We start from the raw sequence: 23,543 nt of genomic DNA, 5'->3' as shown, positions 1-23,543 counted from the left end.
ATTAATGATTCATGTTCTTCGTTGTCTTTTTGGGGGTAAGCGCCTCTGTTTGATTAAGCTATTCAATGTTCACGTGTGGGTGGACGGGATGCAGTCATTACATTCACACTTATTTTGTAACTCTGGCTTTTCCCGTCCAACAAACACCACAATATATCGTTTTTTATAGGCTTCTTAATTGTTCACCTTGCTCTAGTCTAGCCTAATCAATTTCGTAAACACACGCCAGCCAGAGGAACTCCAGAATTGTCAAAAACATTATTAAGTCCTTGGATCTGCTTCCATCCAGCACTGGTCTGTCTTATTCTCTTCTGTAACCATGAAACTCATTATTTCCTGTGTTCTCCTGGCATTTTGGAGGGGATTGGTCAGTGGTAAGAAAAATAACATATTTATTTATTTATTTATTTTTATATGTTTTTTAATTTTATTTTTTAAAATTCTATTTCAGATTCATGTGCCGATTGGGTACCTACGTTCATTAATAATGCAACTGGGATTGGTTTATTGATTTGATGTTGTTGAGTTGATGTGCCTTTTTTGTTGGTTGTACATTGTATTCCTGGGTCAGCTCAGTTTACACTGCACAATTGACTGCAGTTTTTCTACATATACATATAGTGTAAAAAAAATCCAATCGTGTATAAATCTGTCCTTTTACGAATTACAGTCTGTCAAAAAATGTGATTCTGTCAGTTAAGTGTTTTGATAGAGACACTTGTCCATTCTTGTAAGCTTCACACAAAAAATGGTGTGGTTGGTCCAAAGGTCTTATTGTGCTCAGTCAGACCCATGCCCAAATGTTGTTCAGCCGAAAGCTCACAAACAGACAGCTGGATGCTCAGTACATGATGTACTGTTTGTTAATAGTTCAGTAGATAGGCCTACCAAAGGACATATTACATGGCATTTTAAGTTAGAACTTCGAACCAAAACTGTTCTGAAACAACTCCCATTTTTAACACTCCAGTAAGATAGTGGTTAGATATCATTTTGGCCAAAAGTGCTCATCGAACATTTCACTTCAAAATCATGGGCATTAATATATATACTCTTCTGGGAAGGCTTTCCACTAGATGTTGGAACATTGCTGCAGGGACTTGCTTCCATTCAGCCACATGAGCATTAGGGAGGTCGGGCACTGATGTTGGGCGATTGGGCCTTGCTCACAGTCTGTGTTCCAATTCATCCCAAAGGTGTTCGATGTGGGCTCTGTGCAGGCAAGTCAAGTTTTTCCACACCGATCTCAACAAAGCATTTCTGTATGGACCTCGCTTTGTGCATGGGGGCATTGTCATGCTGAAACAGGAAAGGGCCTACCCCAAACTGTTGCCACTTTAGTTGGAAGCACAAAATCATCTAGAATGCCATTGTTAAGGGGGGAACTAAGGGGCCTAGCCAGAGCCATTAAATATAGCCCCAGACCGTTATTCCTCCACCAAACTTGGCACTAAGCATTGGGGCAGGTAGTGTTAGCTCAACCCAGATTCATCCATCGCTGCCAGATGGTGAAGTGTGATTCATCACTCCAGAGAACGTGTTTCCACTGCTCCAGAGTCCAATTGCAGCGAGCTTTACACCACTCAAGCCAACATTTGATATTGCGTATGGTGATCTTAGGCTTTTGTGCGGCTGCTCGGTCATGGAAACCCATTTCATGAAGCTCCCGATGAACGGTTGTTGTGCTGACGTTGCTTCCAGAGCCAGTTTAGAACTGGATCGTGAGTGTTGCAACCGAGGACAGACGATTTTTACTCGCTACGAGCTTCAGCACTCGGCGGTCCCGTTCTGTGAGCGTGTGTGGCCTACCATTTTGCGGCTGAGGCGTTGTTGCTCCTAGACATTTCCACTTCACAATAACAGCACTTACAGTTGACCGGGGCAGCTCTAGCAGTGTAGAACATTGACAAACTGACTTGTTGGAAAGGTGGCATCCTGTGTGCTCGATTTTATACATGTGGCTGAAATAGCCAAATCCACTCATTTGAAGTGGTGTCCACATACTTATATATAGTGTAAGCCCCCAGATATTAGGACTGTGCGTTTTGTATTTGGCCATAGGTTCCCGCAGTCCTCTGAATGACTTCCAGCGTTCTGAGGGAAGGGAGCTGGTTCCGACCTCCTGGAACTCTGCACGGGTGCTGATGCTGCCAGGGCTGACGCTGGAGGACTGTGCCAGACGCTGTTCACACACACTGGACTGCAGGTACCCTGGAGGGTTGTAATGACCTTAGTACAACACCTAGCGATCTTAGCGGATAAGGTGTTGGACTAACGGGTTTGAGTGCCAGTCAGGCTGACCCCCAAATTGGTAAAAAAAATTGAACACAAAATGAACTTGAAAACTCCTTTCATTAGAGCCTTCAACTACGAGACGCGCCGCTCCATCACCTGTAAACAGCTGCCATGGGTGGAGGATGGCAGCAACGCAGAGGTCAAGAGGAACGTCAACTGTGACCTGTATGAGAAGAAGGGTAAGCTTTGGGGTCAAAGTGAGGTCATGTTCTCTGTCATTTATGTTCTAAGTGAATTGATCTCATTCTGTATAACGCTACAAAATGAGTCATGTTGTGTCAGCAGCATGCTGTGATTTCTGTTTGAAAAGGCAGATGTTTTTCTTCCATGTGCAGTGTACGTAAGGAAGTGCATTGTGGGTAAAGGAGAAGACTATCGAGGCAAGGTGTTCACGACGAAAAATGGCCATACTTGTCAACAGTGGTGGTCAAAGTTCCCACACGATCACAGGTAAGATCATCCCGTTGATTTATGGGAGTCGTAGTTTGTAAAACACAAAGGAAAACGCCGCACACTACTGCTCATGCTCCCAGGTGATATTTATTTGCAATGTATTGACCCTTAGGTCTTCATCAGGCATTCATATCCCAGGTGGGGGTGGAAGGTCCTTATATATAGGCGCAGTACTCAGTGACATCACTTCCTGAAACAGGAGGTAAAAATGTATAACATAGTTACACAATATTACCATTCAATGTATCAAAATATATGATCACACACAGGGAATGTGATCAATATTTACAGTAATATATATACACATACAATATTAAATTAGCATACTTTTTTTATTGACACAATTTAGACTATAAAAAAAACGGTTTCAAGTCAAACTCATTAAGGCCAAGAGGGATCTGTGGATCCAGAAAGATTACCTTTGAAGAAGTTTTCTCTCAATGTCCCGTCTCAATGTCCCCTCCCACCATTTCTATTCCAATGTATCTCAGAGAACTAATAGGATGTCCAGCTTGTACAACATGAACAGCAACCGGATGTGTTGTCTCACCTGTCTGTACATTGCTGCGGTGCTCACTGATCCGTGTCTTAAGGCTTCTATGGGTTTTCCCTACGTAAGACAGACCACAACGACATTTCAACATGTAAATAACATTGGTGCACATGCAGGTAAAATTATATTAAATCTTTGTCCTGTGTGGGGGGTTGTGGGTAAATTAGTTGCACTTATACGTGAAGCTGCATTGAGCATATTGGCCACATTTGTAATTACCAGTGCTTCCTGATAATGATCTTAAATGCCTTCCCCAATGGTGAGTATCGGGTGAAGCATGATGGGACAAGTTCTGCTTTTTCTTTAACTTTTGGTTGAAGCCCTTCCAACTGTGTTAGTCCTTCAAAACGATAATTGGCATGTTTTACCCAATTGTCTTTGTATCCCCTTTCCCTAAACCTTTGTGTGAGGTCCGTGGTCTGTTTCTAATAAGAAGCATCAGAGCTGCATATTCTTCTGATGCGACTGAATTGACTTATAGGGAGATTTTTAATGTGGACGTGGATGAAAGCTGTCACCTCTAAGGAGGTTATTCTTGTCCGTGGGTTTCCTAAAGAGATCTGTAGAGAGGGAGGTTTTGTCCTTAACTATTACATCAAGAAAACTGATTTGTGATAGGTCATAGTTAATGGTGAAATGAAGGTGTTCATTCATAGCGTTTAGATAAGCATGGAATTCTAAAAGTTGCGTCCCTGGATAGATCATGAAAATGTCATCCAAATATCTCAGAATTGGTGAGAATATTGGAGAGAAAAGGGTTAAGGTCTGGATTCAGCACCACCTGTTTTTCAAACATTCCTAGATATAGGTTAGCATAATTAGGAGCCTTAGAGCTCCCCATCGCTGTCCCTTTGGTCTGGAGGAAAAAGTCTCCTCTGAAGAGAAAATAGTTGGAGGTTAGTACCAGTTCAGCCATGTCCACAATACAATTGGTGCTGGGTAGAGCATTAGTAGTAGTTTGGAAACCATGACCCAAAGCCAAATCCAATAAGATATCTCTTTCTCTCACACATATTCTGTTTCTATACCTTGTCATAGATGGACACCCACAGCCACTAATGGTTTGGAGCTGAACTACTGCAGGAACCCAGATAGGGACCCCATCGGGCCGTGGTGCTACACCAATGATCCAGAACGCCGCTATGAGAGCTGCAATATCCCCCACTGCAAAGACGGTACATCAATCAATCAAATGTATTTACAAAGCCCTTTTTACAGCAGCCGATGTCACAAAGTGCTATACAGAAACCCAGCCTAAAACCCCAAACAGCAAGCAATGCAGATGTAGAAGCACGGTGACTAGGAAAAACTCCCTAGAAAGGCAGGGGTCTAGGAAGAAACCTAGAGAGGAACGAGGCTCTGAGGGGTGGCCAGTCCTCTTCTGACTGTGCCGGGTGGAGATTATAACAGTACATGGCCAAGATGTTCAAACGTTCATAGATGACCAGCAGGGTCAAATAATAATAATCACAGTGGTTGTAGAGGGTTCAACAGATCAGCACCTCAGGAGTAAATGTCAGTTGGCTTTTCATAGCTGAGCATTCAGAGTTAGAGACAGCAGGTGTGGTAGAGAGTGAGATTCTGCACCTCCCATTCTGTTCAACATTCCAGGGGTGGAAGGATTGCAATAGCAAATGCTTCTAAAGATAACGTTATAACACTATGTGTAAATGATTGATTGTGGTGTACGTGTTGTCTTTGATCATAGAGAACATCACTGTCGAAAAAGTGTTGCTACAGACTGTGTGTGTTTGGGTTTGTGCACAGAGGTGTGTATCACATGTAACGGGGAAGACTACAGGGGCCAGGTTGACCACACAGTGAGTGGCAGAGAGTGTCAACGTTGGGACCAGCAGTACCCACAACAACACATCTACCAGCCTGAGAAGTATGTCTGTCTACCCACCGCTGTAATCACTACCACTACCACTCCACTCTTTTACATACAGTTTGTTGTAGGCCTACATCAATATGTTGTCATCAATATGTTGTACTGTAACAGAGTAGAAAACAATCAACATTTCCAAGGGAATGAGAAGCTCCTAACATGGAATCCTGTACATGTGCGTCCCAGGTATCCAGATAAGAGCTTGGATGATAACTACTGCCGTAACCCAGACTCCTCCCCTGTTCCTTGGTGCTACACCACAGACCCTGATATGGAGAGAGAGAGTTGCCAGATCAGCAAGTGCCGTACGTCTGTCCCCTTCATACACCCTCCCTGTCCCTTCCATTCACACGTTTCCATGTTTATAACAATGTAATACAATCTATATCACCCCTCATAATGTCACGTCTCTCCTTTCACTCCAGCTGCGGTTCCTAAGAGACACCTCCGGTCCAGCTACACCACAAACTGTTTCCGTGGTCGCGGGGAGGATTACCGTGGCAAAGTGAACGAGACGACCGGCGGTATTGCCTGTCAGCGGTGGGACGCCCAGTACCCTCACGAGCACCCCTTCTACCCAAACACCTACGAATGCAAGTAAGCCAGAGGAACGGGCGGAAGAGGGATGGATGGATGGATGGATGGATGGATGGATGGATGAGCGGTGGGATTGATAGTTAAGAGGGATGTGCGGCGGAATGATGGTTAGTGAGTGGTGTGATGAGGAGGAGTGACATTAGGGGTCTTGAGATGAGGGTCTACATGAATGGCTGATCTTGGGTCTAGGTATTTGTGTTCCGAAACACATATACAGTTTAGTCATAGCAGACGCTTATCCAGAGTCAGTAGCATACATCCAAAATTTACCCATGAATGATTGTCCCTGTGTTATTTTGATCTATAGTATTAGCTGTTTTATCCATATATCCCTGTGTTATTGTGTGCTATACATATTGGTTATACTCATTTCTATACCATTGCTTCCAGGGGCTTGGAAGAGAACTACTGTCGTAACCCAGATGGATCCGAGGCTCCCTGGTGCTTCACGTCTGTGCCTGAGATGAGGACGGCTCTCTGCTTGCATATCAAACGCTGTGCAGACGACATCGAAGCTGAGGGTACACTGCTCTCTGCTGTTTCAGTGGCAACAATGCACTCACAATGCAATCTAGGGTCCTCAAACACAAGCCTACTTGATAACTCACAGAAGGGTTTTTTGTCATCATGTTTTCATGTCCTTTTTCCCCACGCCCCAGATTGCTACCATGAAAATGGTAAAAACTACAGGGGTGTGGTCCGAAAGACGCGGAAGGGCGTCACCTGCCAGAAGTGGAGTGTCAACATGCCTCACAAAACAAAGTATCAAAAATAACGAGTAGATTCTAAAATTAAATGTATCATGAATTTGGCAGGTATGTTTGGTCAAAAGTTTGGACACACCTACTCATTCAAGGATTTTTCTTTATTTTTTACTATTTTCTACATTGAAGAATGATAGAGAAGACATCAAAACTATGAAATAACAAATATGAAATAACAAATATGGAATAATGTAGTAACCAAAAGAGTGTTTATATTTATATTTATATTTATATTTATATTTTATATTTGAGATTCTTCAAAATAGCCACCCTTTGCCTTGATGACAGCTTGAACACTCTTGGCATTCTCTCAACCAGCATCATCTGGAATTATTTTCCAACAGTCTTGAAGGCGTTCCCACATATGCTGAGCACTTGTTGGCTGCTTTTCCTTCTCTCTGCGGTCCAACTCATCCCAAACCATCTCAATTGGGTTGAGTTCGGATGATTGTGGAGGTCAGGTCATCTGATGCAGCACTCCATCACTCTCCTTCTTAGCTCTTGCACAACCTGGAGGTGTGTTGGGTGTTGTCCTATTAAAAAACAAATGATAGTCTCACTAAGCCCAAACCAGATGGGATGGCGTATCGCTGCAGAATGCTGTGGTAGCCATGCTGGTTAAGTGTGCCTTGTCACCAGAAAAGCACCCCCACTGTCACACCCTGATCTGTTTCACCTGTCTTTGTGCTTGTCTCCACCCCCCTCCAGGTGTCACCAATCTTCCCCAGTGTATTTATACCTGTGTTCTCTGTTTGTCTGTTTCCAGTTAATTGTTGTTTTACCTACCAGCGTTTTTCCCCTTTGCTCCTGTCTGTTCTAGTTCCTGTTTTCTTGTTTTTCTCGGTTTTGACCATTCTGCCTAACCTGACCCCGAGCCTGCCTGCCGTTCTGAACCTTGCCATACCACACTGGATTATTGACCCCTGCCTTCTCTGACCCTGAGACTGCCTGCCGTTCTTGACTTTTTGCACTCTATCTAGATTACTGACCTCTGCTTGCCCTTGACCTGTCGTTTTGCCTGCCCCTATACTAATAATAAACCTTTGTTACTTCGACACTATCTGCATCTGGGTCTTACCTGAAATGTGATACCCACACCATCACACCTCTATGCTTCACGGTGGGAACTACACATGCGGAGATCATCCGTTCACCTACACTGCATCTCACAAAGACACGACGGTTGGAACTAAAAATCTCATATCTGGCCTCCAAACCAAAGGACAGATTTCAACCGGTCTAATGTCCATTGCTCATGTTTTTGGCCCAAGCAAGTCTCTTCTTCTTATTGGTGTCCATTAGTAGTGGTTTCTTTTCAGCAATTAGACCATGAAGGCCTGATTCAAACAGTTGATGTTGACATGTGTCTGTTACTTGAACTCTGTGTATCATTTATTTGGGCTGCAATTTCTGAGGCTAGTAACTCTAATGAACTTGTCCTCTGCAGCAGAGGTAACTCTGGGTCTTCCTCTCCTGTGGCGGTCCTCATGAGAGCCAGTTTCATCATAGCGCTTGATCGTTTTTGCGACTGCACTTGAAGAAACTTTCAAAGTTCTTGAAATGTCCTTGATTGACAGACCTTCATGTCTTAAAGTAATGATGGACTGTCGTTTCTCTTTGCTTATTTTAGCTGTTCTTGCCATAATATGGACTTGGTCTTTGACCAAAAAGGACAATCTTCTGTATACCACCCCTACCTTGTCACAACTCAACTAATTGGCTCAAACGCATTAAGAAGGAAATAAATTCCCCCCCAAAATTTAACAAGGCACACTTGTTCATTGAAATGCATTCCAGGGGACTACCTCATGAAGCTGGTTGAGAGAATGCCAAGAGTGTGCAAAGCTGTCATCAAGGCAAAGGGTGGCTACTTTGAAAAATCTAAAATATATTTTGAATTGTTTAACACTTTTCTGGTTACTACATGATTCCATATTTGTTATTTCATTGTTTTGATGTCTTCACTATTATTCTACAATGAGGAAAATAGTCAAAATAAAGAAAAACCCTTGAATGAGTAGGTGTGTACAGACTTTTGACTGGTACTGTGTGTATATATATATATATATATATATATATATATTTCAATGTATGGGATAGTAGTATGTGGGTGTAGAAGTGTCTGCTGTGGCATGGGTAGGTAGGTTTAGTGCTTTTACTGTATTGTGGTTTTCCAGGATAAACCCAGGGACCCACCCTGAGGGCAACCTGACAGAGAACTACTGCCGGAACCCAGATGGGGACCAACACGGACCCTGGTGCTACACCACTGACCCCAAAACAGAGTTTGACTACTGCGCCATCAAGCAGTGCGGTAAACATTCCGACCCCCCCCCCTCCCCCCCATACCTCTGTCCCCTCAGGCATTACATTCCTTTCTCCATATCTGTCTCTTGTTACTCCATCACTCATTGGCCATATCCGAATTCCCATACTTTCGTTCTACACAGTAGGCATTTTAGGTATGCGAAAATAGAACGTTTTATAGTATGAAGATAAGCTGATAATGAGACAAGGGGACAAGGGGACACGCTGTACCCAAATGAACTAATGGTGGGAATCAACGCACATTATCAACGCACATTGCGCATTAGATGCCGCGTTATCAGGATGGGTGAGCCTAGTATGTTGATATTTATTGCTTACTGCTTACTGTTTTTACCAAACAGTACTTTCTAAATAGTATATGTATGAGTATGATTAGTACACATTATGTCGTTTTAGTAAGTAGTAGGCAAGACAGATTTCGGACACCGCCAGTATATCTTATACTCTGTACTCTATACTTCTAGGCCTAATGTTAATTTACTAACACTATAAAGCTCTTTTCATACATTTTGCTCGAAGAACTAATCCCTCCTTGGCTGTTACTTCAAAATTATTTTTAAAAAATTATTCTGTTTATTGTTGTTTGAACAGCTGGGGAGAAAGTGTCCATCATTGAGCCAGCCGGTGAGTTCCTAATGGAATATGCAACTATAATGAATGATAAGTGCTTCCTGGAAGTGTACCTGTGTACACAACTTTACTCACTAACTGAAGTGTGTGTGTGTGTGTGTGTGTTGTGTGTGTGTGTGTGTCTGTGTGCGCACAGAGAAAGTGGAGTTTAATGAGTGTGGGAAGAGAGATGATCGTTTCGTCAAGAGCATACTCCGTATTGTTGGTGGGCGTCCTGGAAACTCTCCCTGGACAGTCAGCCTCAGAGACAGGTCAGTCTCAGTGAGATTTACTCAGCAATAGAGACTCCAGCCTCAGTCTTCATAACCTCTCTGTCTCCCCTGTTAGACCAGTGTTCATGGCATCTCTCTCTCTCTCAATTCAATTTCAATGTAAGGGCTTTATTGGCATGGGAAACATATGTTAACATTGCCAAAGCCAGTGAAGTAAAAAAAAATCAACAAAAGTGAAATAAACAATCAAAATGAACAGTAAACGTTACTCAAAAAAGAGTGAGTGAGCTGGAAAGTGGGCTGCGTTCAGGGGATCTAAGTGTTTGGGAGTGTGAGTTGGACGCAGACATTACATTGTCAAAGCAATGTATATGAAGTATTACATAAATGAACAATATGTTGGGCCAACAATAATAATATACAGTATACTGCATATACACAAAAACAATAATAATAAGACATTTTAAAAAACAATTCCAGAAATGAAATCTAGAAAGGCTCATCATGTATATGACATCTCTTAAATGATGACAAGGCAGCACATCATCTGCAGCAAGATCTACTGTCTCAATGTTTTCTCCTAACATAACGCAGATTTTCTCCTCATTCTCTACTTCATCCGACCTAGTCTTTCCTCTCTGACCTTCCATGTTTTCCTATGGCATCCTGTCTCTATTGCCAGGCTATGGTTCATCGAGTCTGTTAATGTCTTCCATGGTTTGAATTCTTTGATTTTGAAAAGGTGTTGTCCTAATTTGATAACTCTCTATATAGAATTTGGTAACATTGAAGCTTGTGATTCAGTTGAATTTCGTTTTGCCAATATTCTACATATTTTGGTTAGAGATTTCTACTTATTAGAACTGTGTTGTTTGTGGTCAAATGGTTGAATTTTAGCTGGTGCTTCTGGGCCAGTTGCTCTAAAGGGTCACTCTTTGTGTTCCAGTCTTTTCACAAGACAGCCTTGTGATGATAATATTCTGGATCACAGTGTGTTAGGTGAGTCCAGAAAGTCGTGTCTCTTTTCTCAATTATGAGTGCTAGTGGAAATCTCCCAAGTTCTGCACTACAGGCTAGGTTTGGGCTATTTCTGTGCACAATATTTGTAGAAAATTCCAGGTAAAACCTTTCGGTGGGGCTTTCATCCCATGATGTACTGTATATTTTAAATTGCCACATGGAAGGATTGGAGTTATGACAGAGTCCAAAAATTTAAGCCAAATTCTTCTTGGTGGCTTAAATTTATACAGGGTCTTTCTGATCGCAAAATATGCTCTGCGTGCTTTATCTGTTAAGGACTTTATGGCCATGTCAAACCACCAAGGTAAATATAGTCAGTGGTGTGTTTCAGGATTGGTGGTGTGTTTCAGGATTGGTGGTGTGAAATGGTACTTATTTTCCTGAGATCTGGACTTTTTCTGAAAGATCATTACTTAGTTTTGTTCCATATTAATGGATAGTGTCCAGTCCTTACAATACTGTTCTAGCAAGGACATGCTTTGTTGTACCCCCTGTTCTGTTGGTGACAAGATTATTGCTGGTGACAAGTCATTGGCATATAAAATACACCTTATTTATTTGTCTTCTAGGGTGAGTCCCAGAGATCTTGATTGATCTGTAGCCAGTTCAGTTATATAAATATTGAATAAGGTTGGACTAACATTGTAACCTTGTCTTACTCCTCTGTCCTGACCTAAAGAATTGTGTTCTTTTATTTTCATTATAGATCTCATTTATTTATTTATTTTTATTTCACCTTTATTTAACTAGGCAAGTCAGTTAAGAACAAATTCTTATATACAATGACGGCCAAACCCAGGACGACGCTGGGCCAATTGTGCGCCGCCCTACGGGACTCCCAATCACGGCTGGTTGTGATACAGCCTGGAATGGAACCAGGGTCTGTAGTGATGCCTCTAGCACTGAGATGCAGTGCTTTAATAATAATAATATCATAGACCTTGCCTCCTACACCACTTCGAAGGGGTTTTGAGAACAGTGCTTCATCCCATAAGGAATCAAAGGCTTTTTGAAACGTCGATAAAACAAGGCATATGTGTTTCCTTTGTGAGTTTGGTGGACATGTTTTTTGAGGACATGGAGGATATATATGTGATATGTTGTTCAGTGTTTAGGGAGGAATCCAATTAAACTTTTACTTAAAATGTTCGAATCTCTGTTCGAATGCTGTCTGGCCCTGCGGCTTCACCGCTCTTGAGGGCCTTTATTTGATCATTTAGTTAAAACAATGTAATTGTCCAGCTGGTTTCGTTGGGTTTTTACTGTTAATTATAATTATTTTAATTGTTCTATTACTGATGTTTGGGTGGAGTTAAGTTCTTTTTTAAAATTTGGAATTTATAGAGGTATTTCAAAATGCTGTTTCCAGATAATCCAATCTTTGATTGGGGGTTCTTTCTTTTTAACATTTACATTTACATTTAAGTCATTTAGCAGACGCTCTTATCCAGAGCGACTTACAAATTGGTGCGTTCACCTTAAGACATCCAGTGGAACAGCCACTTTACAATAGTGCATCTAAATCTTTTAAGGGGGGGGGGGGTGAGAAGGATTACTTTATCCTATCCTAGGTATTCCTGAAAGAGGTGGGGTTTCAGGTGTCTCCGGAAGGTGGTGATTGACTCCGCTGTCCTGGCGTCGTGAGGGAGTTTGTTCCACCATTGGGGGGCCAGAGCAGCGAACAGTTTTGACTGGGCTGCGCAGGAACTGTACTTCCTCAGTGGTAGGGAGGCGAGCAGGCCAGAGGTGGATGAACGCAGTTTTTTTTTTTTTTAAGAGTGGTATCTAATTTCCTCCATGATTCATAAAATTAATTGGTGATATATAGGGATTTTCTTATATTGGCTTAGGGCCTATTGGTATATGAGACGTGTCTCCTGTTGTTTTTGTTTTGACAAAAGTCTTAAGTTCTTTTCTTGCAGTTGAACCTTCTTTGTCAAACCATACCATTTTTCTTTTTTGATATTCTATTTTTCACCTTTTTAAGATGTAGTATTTTTTTTTGTGCCAGATTGATGAATATATCCATCAATTTGTCAGTGGCTTAACGCCATCTTTGTCTTATTTAAATGTAGTAAAAAAATACAAATGTAAATCAAGTTTTTAATATCAATGTTATTTAATGCTGCCTTCTATTCAACATGGCTAGCTTTTTCCCCCCACGGTATGTGGGCGGGAGGGGGGTAGAGTTCTGGTTTTAAATGTAGGGGTGGTTCATCAGATAAAAAAAAATTCTGATAAATGTTAATTTGGCAGTTGTCTGACAAAGGGAGTTGTGGCATGACCATAAAGGCATAGATTTTTTTTCTTGCTCTATATCTGTTATGACAAAGTCGACTGCACTGTTTCCTAGTTCAGATCAATAAGTAAACCTACTTGTTTCCCATTTTTGTTGACAATACTGTCATAGCTCTTTCTCTCTCTCTGTAGTCAGTTGTGATTCATACCCAGATGTACATGGGTGTTCCCCTCTAAATATATGTAGTCTGGATATTTACCAGTTCTAGCATTTAAATCCCCCATTAACAGAACTTTACGTACTGACTCAAAATGAATTATATCAGAATAGAGACTCTGAAAACAAACTTTGTTATAATACTGAAAGTCAGACAGAGGCATATAACAATAAGGTATGTTTTTTTTTGCCAACTATGTTTTTCCTTTCCTCTCTTTAAACCAGATTAGAATCCCTCCTGAGTCACTGACACATTTTACATGTGGATGTTTCACTGACGGTAGTCCTGCAGTAACCTCCCTGTCATTTTTGGAAGAGGATGTTTCTCTTCGACTCCATGTCGTCAAGAAGTATAATAATGTCTGAACTAGGTACGATGTCTACTATATCTGTGTCTGTGCTTTTCACAACCAAATGTTTAAGAGCACAAACCCTGAATGTTATATATTCACTGCATTTGGAAAATATTTTGTACTTTTTTATTTAACCTTTATTTAACTAGGCAAGTCAGTTAAGAACAAATTCTTATTTAGAATGACGGCCTACACCGGGCCAAACCCGGATGATGCTGGGCCAATTGTGCACCGCCTATGGGACTCTCCAAATAAGGCCAGATGTGATACAGCCTGGAATCGAACCAGGGATTGTAGTGACGTCTCTTGCACTGAGATGCAGTGCCACTCAGGAGCCCAAAGTTGGTATTCAGACCCCTTCCCTTTTTCCACATTTTGTTATGTTACAGCCTATTTATAAAATGGATTAAATAAAAAATGTTCCTCATAAATCTACACACAATACCCCATAATGACAAAGCAAAAACAGGTTTTTAGAAATGTTTGCAAATGTGTTAATAATAAAATAAAATCAGACCATTCAGACCATTTGTTATGAGACTCGAAATTGAGCTCGGGTGCATCCTGTTTCCATTGATCATCCTTGAGATGTTTCTACAACTTGATTGTATTTGATACACTGCCGATTTTGCAGGTTTTCCTACTTACAAAGCATGTAGAGGTCTGTAATTTTTATCATAGGTGCAGTTCAACTGTGAGAGACGGAATCTAAAACAAAAATCCAGAAAATCACATTGTATGATTTTTAAGTAATTAATTTGCATTTTATTGCATGACATAAGTATTTGATACATCAGAAAAGCAGAACTTAATATTTGGTACAGAAACCTTTGTTTGCAATTACAGAGATCATACGTTTCCTGTAGTTCTTGACCAGGTTTGCACACACTGCAGCAGGGATTTTGACCCACTCCTCCATACAGACCATGAGGTTGAAGGAATTGTCCGTAGAGTTCCGAGACAGGATTGTGTCGAGGCACAGATCTGGGGAGGGGTACCAAAAAAGTCTGCAGCATTGAAGGTCCCAAGAACACCATGGCCTCCATCATTCTTAAATGGAAGAAGTTTGGAACCACCAAGACTCCTAGAGCTGTCTGCCTGGCCAAACTGAGCAATCGAGGGAGAATGGCCTAGGTCAGGGAGGTGACCAAGAACCCAATGGTCACTCAGAGCTCCAGAGTTCCTCTGTGGAGATGGGAGAAACTTCCAGAAGGACAACCATCTCTGCAGCTCTCCACCTTTATGATTGTGGCCAGACGGAAGCCACACCTCAGTAAAAGGCACATGATAGCCCGCTTGGAGTTTGCCAAAAGGCACTCTCTGACAGGAGAATCTTGTTTCTCACGATCTGATGAAACCAAGATTGAACTTTTTGGCCTGAATTAGGGCTGTGGCGGTCACAAAATGTTGTCAGCTGGTGATTGTCAAGCAAATAACAGCTGGTCTCACAGTAATTGACCGTTAGTTAACATAAACACATTTAGCATCTACTGGCTTCCACACATAGCCTACAAGCCACTGATGCAGACCTTTGGAGCATCTACATTTTAAAAAGTCTAATAAATCCATGTAATATAGCCTTCACAATAAATCCATTATTTATTTTAGACAGGTCTAAAGAAGCATGACATGAAGAAAATGTAGTCTATTTCAGAAGAACAGAATACCATACTCTGAGTTGTCCTTATGTTAGGTCCTGATCTGGCTGTGCCAAATGGCTGTGGGCTACACTAGTTCATTTAGCAGGCAAGATCTGCTTAGAATTCCGTGGCATTATTTTATAGTATGAAGAATACAATAGAACAAAGCTGAATAAAATAGAAAGGATATTTTCTCCAAGCGATTTGAGGGAGTGCACACAAACGGCTATTCTGTGTTGAGCGGTTAACAAACAAATAGGTATTCCTATATGCTAGAGTTATTAATGTAACTTCAGTTGTTCTACAAACGTTGGGCTATATATTTGGACTTTAATACATTCTAAGGCTGCATGATGCAACTCTAATGAGGATTTGAAAAACGTCGCATGAAAGGCATGAGCTCTGCTTTGTTTTTTTTTTGTGCAGGCTGATCACACTACATCAGTCACTAATTCACAATTTGACAAGCACTTGATAATGCCTCAAATTTCACGGCCGCCGTAATGCACCCTAATAGAATCCATTCTATTTACATTGATTGTCAGAGTGATTAGAGGAACAACAGAGTGCTGAGTACCAGGCAGTTAGCAAGTTTGGTAGGCTACTAATGACCATCAGCAGCATCAGAGCTTGTAGAAGCCTAATTACCGTGTCTAAACGGTCACGTGGAATTTGACTGCCTTCATGACTCTTGACCGCCGGCGGTAATACGGTCACCGCAACAGCCCTAGCCTGAATGTCTAGCGTCACGTCTGGAGGAAACCTGGTACCCTCCCTACGGCGAAGCATGGTGGTGGCAGCATCATGTTGTGGGGATGTTTTTCAGCGACAGTGACTGGGAGACTAGTCAGGACTGAGGGAAAGATGAACAGAGCAAAGCACAGAGATCCTTGATGAACACCTGCTCCAGAGGGCTCAGGACCTTCCAATAGACGATGACCCTAAGCACACAACCAAGACAACGCAGGAGTGGCTTCGGGTCTCTGAATGACCTTGATTGGCCCAGCCAAAGCCCGGAATGAAACCAATCGAACATCTCTGGAGATACCTGAAAATAGCTGTGCAGCGACACTCCCCATCCAACCTGACAAGCTTGAGAGGAGCTACAGAGCAGAATGGGATAAACTCCCCAAATACAGGTGTCCCACGCTTGTAGGGCCATACCCAGGAAGACTTGAGGCTGTAATCGCTGCCAAAGGTGCTTCAATAAAGTACTGAGTACAGGGTCTGAATACATACTGTCTGTAAATGTGATATTTATAATTATAATTTTCAAAAATTCTTAAAACCTGTTTTTGTATTGTCATTATGTGTTATTTTGTGTAGATTTAATGAGACGAAAAAAACAGTTTAATCAATTTTAGAATAAGTCTGTAAAGTAACAAAATGTGGAAAAAGTCAAGGGGTTTGAATACTTTACGAATGCACTGTAGGTGCTTATATCCTACTTAAGGATGCTGTGTTTAAAATGTTCCTTTAGGATGTGTTGAACATACGAGATAAAACAAATAAACAGTATTTAAATATTCAATACATAATAAAACATGAAAAATATATATTTATCTCTTATTATCTAGGCTACATGGCTTATGCATACATTGGTACTTTACCCTGGATGTCATCTGTAGTGCATGTAGGTTTTTAGTTCAGTATGCCTATCTTAGAGCAGATTAGAGGTAATATGTCTCTTATCTGGTTCTGGTTGTCCTGTGCTGAGGAACTTGTGGCAGTCACTGCTGTGTAGCTGTTCTTCTGTACTGCCTGTTGTGGCTAGCTGGGTGCTCTGTCAGGGATGACTCTTGGGGGAGGGGGGGGGGGGGGCAGCGTGGTGAATGGGGCAGTGGGGATCCTGGCTATATGTTGCTTGGGGCCCCTTGGATGTTGAGAAAGGGCCCTGGGACTCTGTAGTGTCTGTGGTGGGGCAAAAACGGAGCTTGATGACTCTTTTCCCAGGGAAGAGACCAGTGGCGTTCGGTGACGTTTTAAGATGAGGGAGGATGATTTTTTTTTTTTATGAGCATGGCCTGATTTCAGTTAGAGAATATTGGATGACTCTCATTCATATTCCATTCACCCAGCTCAAAGTAACATTGATAGGTTTAGGATACAACATGATACTCAAATTTTCCCTGTACCATCACGAGGTTGCTACAACCTAGCTTATTACATTTACATTTAAGTCATTTAGCAGACGCTCTTATCCAGAGCGACTTACAAATTGGTGCGTTCACCTTAAGACATCCAGTGGAACAGCCACTTTACAATAGTGCATCTAAATCTTTTAAGGGGGTGAGAAGGATTACTTTATCCTATCCTAGGTATTCCTGAAAGAGGTGGGGTTTCAGGTGTCTCCGGAAGGTGGTGATTGACTCCGCTGTCCTGGCGTCATGAGGGAGTTTGTTCCACCATTGGGGGGCCAGAGCAGCGAACAGTTTTGACTGGGCTGCGCGGGAACTGTACTTCCTCAGTGGTAGGGAGGCGAGCAGGCCAGAGGTGGATGAACGCAGTGCCCTTGTTTGGGTGTAGGGCCTGATCAGAGCCTGGAGGTACTGAGGTGCCGTTCCCCTCACAGCTCCGTAGGCAAGCACCATGGTCTTGTAGCGGATGCGAGCTTCAACTGGAAGCCAGTGGAGAGAGCGGAGGAGCGGGGTGACGTGAGAGAACTTGGGAAGGTTGAACACCAGACGGGCTGCGGCGTTCTGGAGCTTATGAAAAGTGTACTTCTTAGGTGCACAGGTCGAGATAATTATTAGTAATCAAAGTGACAGACAATGGCACATTCAAAACTGCCTTGCATACTATTGCCTGCATCTAGCTGATCTAGGGTGTAATCATTAGTCCAACGGTTGCAAATGAGAGTTTCTATTGGATAAATTCAGGTATGTTTATTCCCATTTCGTTCTGTTTGCTTCCGTTTCAGAAAACTTTTTTTTAACAGAATCGGCAGAATGAATACACACCTGATCACATGCAAACGCAGTTAACTTTCATTGCAGCCACATAAAAACAGCATGATCACTTTGCTCGTTGTATAAATAATTCCTTCTCACAGCTATCTACGTGCTCTGCTCCTCTCACTTTTTCCCTGCGCTTGTGGACTTCAGTGCACAACACAACAGTTGTCTGTAACCAGGCGGAAAAAAACTTTCCAAGCCAAACCTTCATATCATGAACGCTAATCACGACACGCAGCCTACGGCGTTGTCACATCATAGTCAACTAGAACTACTAGAACTAATGCGTTAGTAAACCCTTTACAACCATACAGTACAGAAAGCAGTTTAGCAGTTACACCGGTGGGCCACAGAGGCAATAAATTAATCAAACCAAAAGTTTACCTTGACTTGGAAGAGTTCCAGTGTTGGGATAGCCATAGCCAGCTAGCTAACACAGCATCCCTCTCTGTTTTGAGCCGGGTGTTTGAGTAGGCTAAACTAGCTAGCTGCATTTGCTAGCTAAGTGGAAGTGAAAGTAAAAAAACAATAAATGCAACCAAATATAGCCATCTCTCTCTCTTTCTTGCTTCTCCTTAATTTTGGAATAATTGAATTTGTTCAAACTGTTCAACTATTGACTTTCTCTCTCTTTGAGTTAACTACTCACCAGATTTTATGCACTGTTGTGCTAGCTAGCTGTAGCTTATCATTTCAGTACTAGATTAATTACCTGGAAAACATGTCACTTTAATCTACAAGAGCTCTGATAGGTTAGAAGACGTCCTCCGGAAATTGTCATAATTACTGTGTAAATCTATGGAAGGGGGGTGAGATCTTACTGTGCTGTTGATTCATCAGGCTGGCTGGTGTCGGCTGTTGAATGCCTCTGCTCTGGCTGGTCAAGGAATATCTCCCTGAACTCAGTAAGGTCTCTTTCTAGAACAGGTAGACTGTCTCTGAGAGAGTCGACGTAGGAGAAGATTCTTGGAGAGACAGGGCTGTTTTCAGGGCTTGGAGGGGTCATCTTCTCCTGGATTTTGGTCTGTTGAGAGCTTCTTGCAGTTGCTCTTTTGCTTCTTCTCCTGGGGACTGGAAGTCTTCCTGGAAAGTCCTCAGGCTGCTTTCCGACCCCTGAACCAAGATGGTGTCGTTATGGTAAACGTTAACTGTGAGACGGGCAGTTTTATCGTTGTCCTCGTTGATTGTTATCTGTCTGCCTTTACCATTCTTTCTATGTTTTGAGTATTTCGTGCACAGGGCAGTGTGTCAGGCTGAGGGGCTCTCCGTATGAAATATGAGATTCGTTGTTGTTTTCTTCCCCACTAGTACTGTGAGGTCCGCCACCAAGGTCTCAAATGACTCTCTTTTTCTTTGCCTTGGAAGAGCAGACATCTGTAGGGTACATAATCTTTGTTTGGATTTTCTCTTGGTCATTTTTTTCCTAGCTCTTTTCCATTTCTTTTCAGCTTTTTCCAGCTTGTTTTCATGTCAGTTCGCAGATCAAGCCTTTTTACTGCAACAGCATCCCATTTCTTCTTCTTCAATTAAAAAGAAAAGTACTGTAATTTCCGGACTATAAACCACTACTTTATTCCCACACTTTGAACCTCGCGGTTTATACAATGACGCGGCTAATTTATGGATTTTTCCCGCTTTCACAAGATTCATGCCGCCAAAAAACTGAGCACCGTCACATAATGTGACGTAAATGGAGCGCGCTCAAACTTCCCATCATTCTGATTACGGTAGTAATTTTGTCGCCCTCATCATGGCAAAGACACGGAGAAATGCATATGATGCAGCTTTCAAGTTGAAGGCGATAAATCTGGCTGTTGGAAAAGGAAATAGAGCTGCTGCATGGGAGCTTGGCCTTAATGAGTCGATGATAAGACGTTGGAAACAGCAGCGTGAGGAACTGACTCAGTGCAGAAAGACAACAAAAGCTTTCAGAGAGAAGAAAAGCAGATGGCCCAAAGTATTTGCAGCCATTCGACATCAGTGTAAATCGTGCATTTAAGGTGGCGCTCCTTGTTCAGTGGGAGGCTTGGATGACAAGTGGGGAGAAATCCTTCACTAAAACGGGCCGCAGGCGAAGAGCATCTTATGGTCAAGTCTGCCAGTGGGTCCTGACAGCGTGGAAAAATTGTCAAAAAATCCACTATCATCAACGGGTTTCGAAAGGCTGGACTGCTGCGTGTTGAAGGGGCAGCATGAGCTCAGCGGGGTATTTGCCTCCGGATGAAAGTGACGAGAGCGACAATGAAAACGATCCAACATCGGATGAAGCAATTCTGAAGCTATTCAACTCCGACACCGAAGGAGATGACTTCAGTGGTTTCAGTGCACAGGAGGAGGAAGATAGTGACCAATGACTTTCTTGGTAGGCTACTGTTAATTTTTGTTACAAGCCGTGTTTCGTTAAAGCCTATTTATTTTTGTTACAAGTCGTGTTTCGTTTAAAGGCTGTGTAAAGTTCATTTGTTTCAATGTACCGGTAGGTACCTGCGGCTTATAGACATGTGCGGCTTATTTATGTACAAAATACATATTTTTTTAATAATTCAGTGGGTGCGGTTTATATTCAGGTGCGCTTAATAGTCCAGCAATTACGGTAGTACAAGTAGCAAAATGTAAACATTTTCTCAGCTATTTGATAGCCTTTTCTTTATTTAGCTATTTGCTCTTAGCTATAGCTAGCTTGAAAAGCTTGCTCTCACTCCCTCCCTGGTATTCTCCAGTATTTATAACCTCTCTCTCTTTCCCTGTTAGAGACTAGTCCTCATTCTCTCTCTCCTCTCTCTCTCTCTCTCTCTCTCTCTCTCACTCTCTCTCTCTCTCTCTCTCTCTCTTTGTTATTCTCCGGTTTATACAACCTCTATCTCTCCCCCTGTTAGAGCCAAGTCTTCATGACCCCTCAATCTCCCTGTTAGACCCTAGTCTTCATAACCCTTATCTCCTTGTGTGCAGGAAAGGAAACCATTTCTGTGGAGGCTCCTTGGTTAGCTCCAAATGGGTGATCAGCACTAAGCAGTGTTTCTCCTCTTGGTATGCTTTCTGATTTATTATTTCTCATTACTTAATTATCAAGTATTTATATCATGTTGTTGTTGTTTTTTTAAACACAGTAAAAGGAAAAACTGTCAAACCCAAAAGACCCAGATCCAGACTCTAAAACAACATTTTTGTTGTTGTAAATCCCTTGAATAGGTTGGAGATTGTTGGTCAGTGTGTGTTCTCTGTGTGCAGTTATGTGGACCTTCCAGGGTACTCCGCCATGATGGGGACTTTGTTCCGTAACCCCAGTGAAGGAGAGCCCGACCGACAGACTATCCCTCTCACCAAGATCGTCTGTGGACCCTCTGAGTCCCAGCTGGTCATGCTACAATTGGAATAGTGCGTACACACACAAACACGCGCACGCACGCAGGGACACACACACACACACACATGCACAAACCACATATTTCCCTGCACATCTTTTATTATACTTGTTTTTGTGTGTTTTTTTTACAGTTCACCAGTAACCTAACAATAGTATCCTACAACTAGTCCACGCCGTATGATTTAACAGCAACCCCATTCCGCTCAGGCTGATGCTCTTCCTCATCCTCTTCCTCAGCTCAGCCCAGTTTAATGAGCGTGTGTCTCAGATCTGCCTGCCTCCCGAACGCTACATAGTTCGAAACGGAACCTACTGCGAGATCGCAGGCTGGGGGGAAACTAAAGGTAAAGGAGAGCTATGCTCATAATTGTAACACGACAATATCATTTAGTCACATTCCTCCAATATTCATCTTTATCCTTCCTTTTACAGATGTAGGCTCTTCATTGGACCACCCTGTTGGAGGAGAACCTTCCTGCCATGCAGGAGATCTAAAATGTGTACTGAATTTTGAGGTTTAAAAAGGCTTTTGAAGTTTGTAATGTCAATTTCAGACTTGATTTTCACTTACGAAAAAAACCTATCAACCCGTTCAAAAATGTCTGTGAATTATAATCCACATAATAATTCAGATTTCCTGTTGCTGCAGGATTATTTTCCTTGCTGTAGCGCACACTGGCTCAAATTAAGATCCTGCATCTGTATTACCCTCATCTGCACATTTTTTTTTCCCTGTTGTACTCTTTATACCTTTCCTTCATAATGTCCTTTATATGTCACCATCCTGTGGCTGCATTACGACCAGGGCCCTGAGTTGTCCCAGGTCAGATGATGTGGTCAGGAAAACCTGAGACCCTAATGTATGACATAATGTTTCTTTAGGTATCTTTTGCTGCCCTTAAAGTAGTATCTGTTTTACTGATGTGTCATGTAAATGAGACAGCTTTTCAGATCCTGGACCAACAGATGGTGTTGTTATTTCCAGTATCACTCAGCATATGTCCACCTCTCTCTCATTATCTCGTTCTCTCCACCCCCCCCTCTTTTACTGTTTCTCTCACTTTCTCAGGCACTTCTACAGATGACTCTGTGCTCAATGTGGCTCAAATACCAGTTATAAGCAACAAGGACTGTAACAAATTCTTTCGGGGTCGTGTTCGGGAGAACGAGATGTGCACCAACTCCTTCCAGGGCGGGGTGGGTGCCTGTGAGGTAGGTTTGGGTCGGGTGTGTTTGTGAGGGGGAGGATTTCTCTATGTGGAGGGCGGTTTATTTCTATGAGAGAGAATGAGGTTTATGGTGTGTGTGAGAGTGAAACTATTTGATCTTTTAGGAAATTCATTCTGTGACATACAGCACAAACGTGTGCGTTAAGTTACGATATGTCCTGTCGCTGTGTGAGAATGATCTGACAGTGATATGTTATACCCACCCGACCCCTAGAGAGACTATGGGGGACCTCTGGCCTGTCAGAACAGTGACTGCTGGGTGCTGGAAGGAGTGATCATCCCCATGAGGCGCTGTGGACACCCAGGCCAGCCCAGCATCTTCATCCGCGTCTCCATCTATGTGGACTGGATTAAGAAGGTCATGGAGATGGCTTAGTAACAGATACAGTATGTCACCAACCAGTGACTGGCCCTATGTTCTAATGGACAACTTTCAACCCCTCTCCCCATAGCGCACAATCCACAACGGCCTAATTGTTATCCGTGACCATCTACATAGAATTGTTGTAATATCTGTCATTATGTCCATAATACTCTGTTGTTGTGTATTATTCTACGTTGTTATGACACAAATATAAGATGTAAATAACCCTGTTTTCCCTCGTCTGTAGTCTATGTGTAATCAAGCCCATTATGAACCTTTTGGATCAGAACAAAATATCCATAATAGCCCTGATCTTTTGTGGTGATTAGATTATTAGATTATCGGACATTACATATTGAACCGTGGCAGTGACCTCCGGATGTCCTTTGTGAAGCACATGCCTCCTTAACCTCATGCTTCCCAGAAGCGCTCCCACACCCGTCA

At 42.3% G+C, this 23,543-nt stretch overlaps 1 protein-coding gene across 1 annotated transcript; it reads left to right on the top strand.

The window, feature by feature from the left end:
* Positions 1-57: 57 nt before the first annotated feature.
* LOC115136413 (hepatocyte growth factor-like protein) lies at positions 58-23,329 on the top strand. Its single transcript, XM_029671997.2, has 18 exons — positions 58-374; positions 2,062-2,206; positions 2,359-2,474; positions 2,631-2,745; positions 4,340-4,476; positions 5,069-5,189; positions 5,376-5,494; positions 5,615-5,786; positions 6,177-6,307; positions 6,446-6,548; positions 8,728-8,864; positions 9,470-9,502; positions 9,645-9,759; positions 21,092-21,169; positions 21,371-21,517; positions 21,744-21,850; positions 22,576-22,718; positions 22,950-23,329. The coding sequence occupies exons 1-18, from the start codon at positions 320-322 to the stop codon at positions 23,109-23,111; spliced, it is 2,136 nt and encodes a 711-aa protein (XP_029527857.1). The 5' UTR covers positions 58-319; the 3' UTR covers positions 23,112-23,329.
* The last annotated feature ends 214 nt before the right edge of the window (positions 23,330-23,543 follow it).

This window comes from Oncorhynchus nerka, linkage group LG2 (assembly GCF_034236695.1).
Source record: "Oncorhynchus nerka isolate Pitt River linkage group LG2, Oner_Uvic_2.0, whole genome shotgun sequence".
NCBI classification, from domain to species: Eukaryota; Metazoa; Chordata; class Actinopteri; order Salmoniformes; family Salmonidae; genus Oncorhynchus; species Oncorhynchus nerka.
Note: the sequence above shows the minus strand (reverse complement) of the source record. Positions and strands in the feature narration are given on the sequence as shown.

Excerpts from the sequence above, each read along its gene's own strand:
- LOC115136413 (XM_029671997.2), top strand. The coding sequence starts at position 320 with ATGAAACTCATTATTTCCTGTGTTCTCCTGGCATTTTGGAGGGGATTG. Across the intron at positions 21,170-21,370 it reads AAGCAGTGTTTCTCCTCTTG|TTATGTGGACCTTCCAGGGT; the intron begins GTATGCTTTCTG and ends CTCTGTGTGCAG. Across the intron at positions 21,518-21,743 it reads GTCATGCTACAATTGGAATA|CTCAGCCCAGTTTAATGAGC; the intron begins GTGCGTACACAC and ends CCTCTTCCTCAG.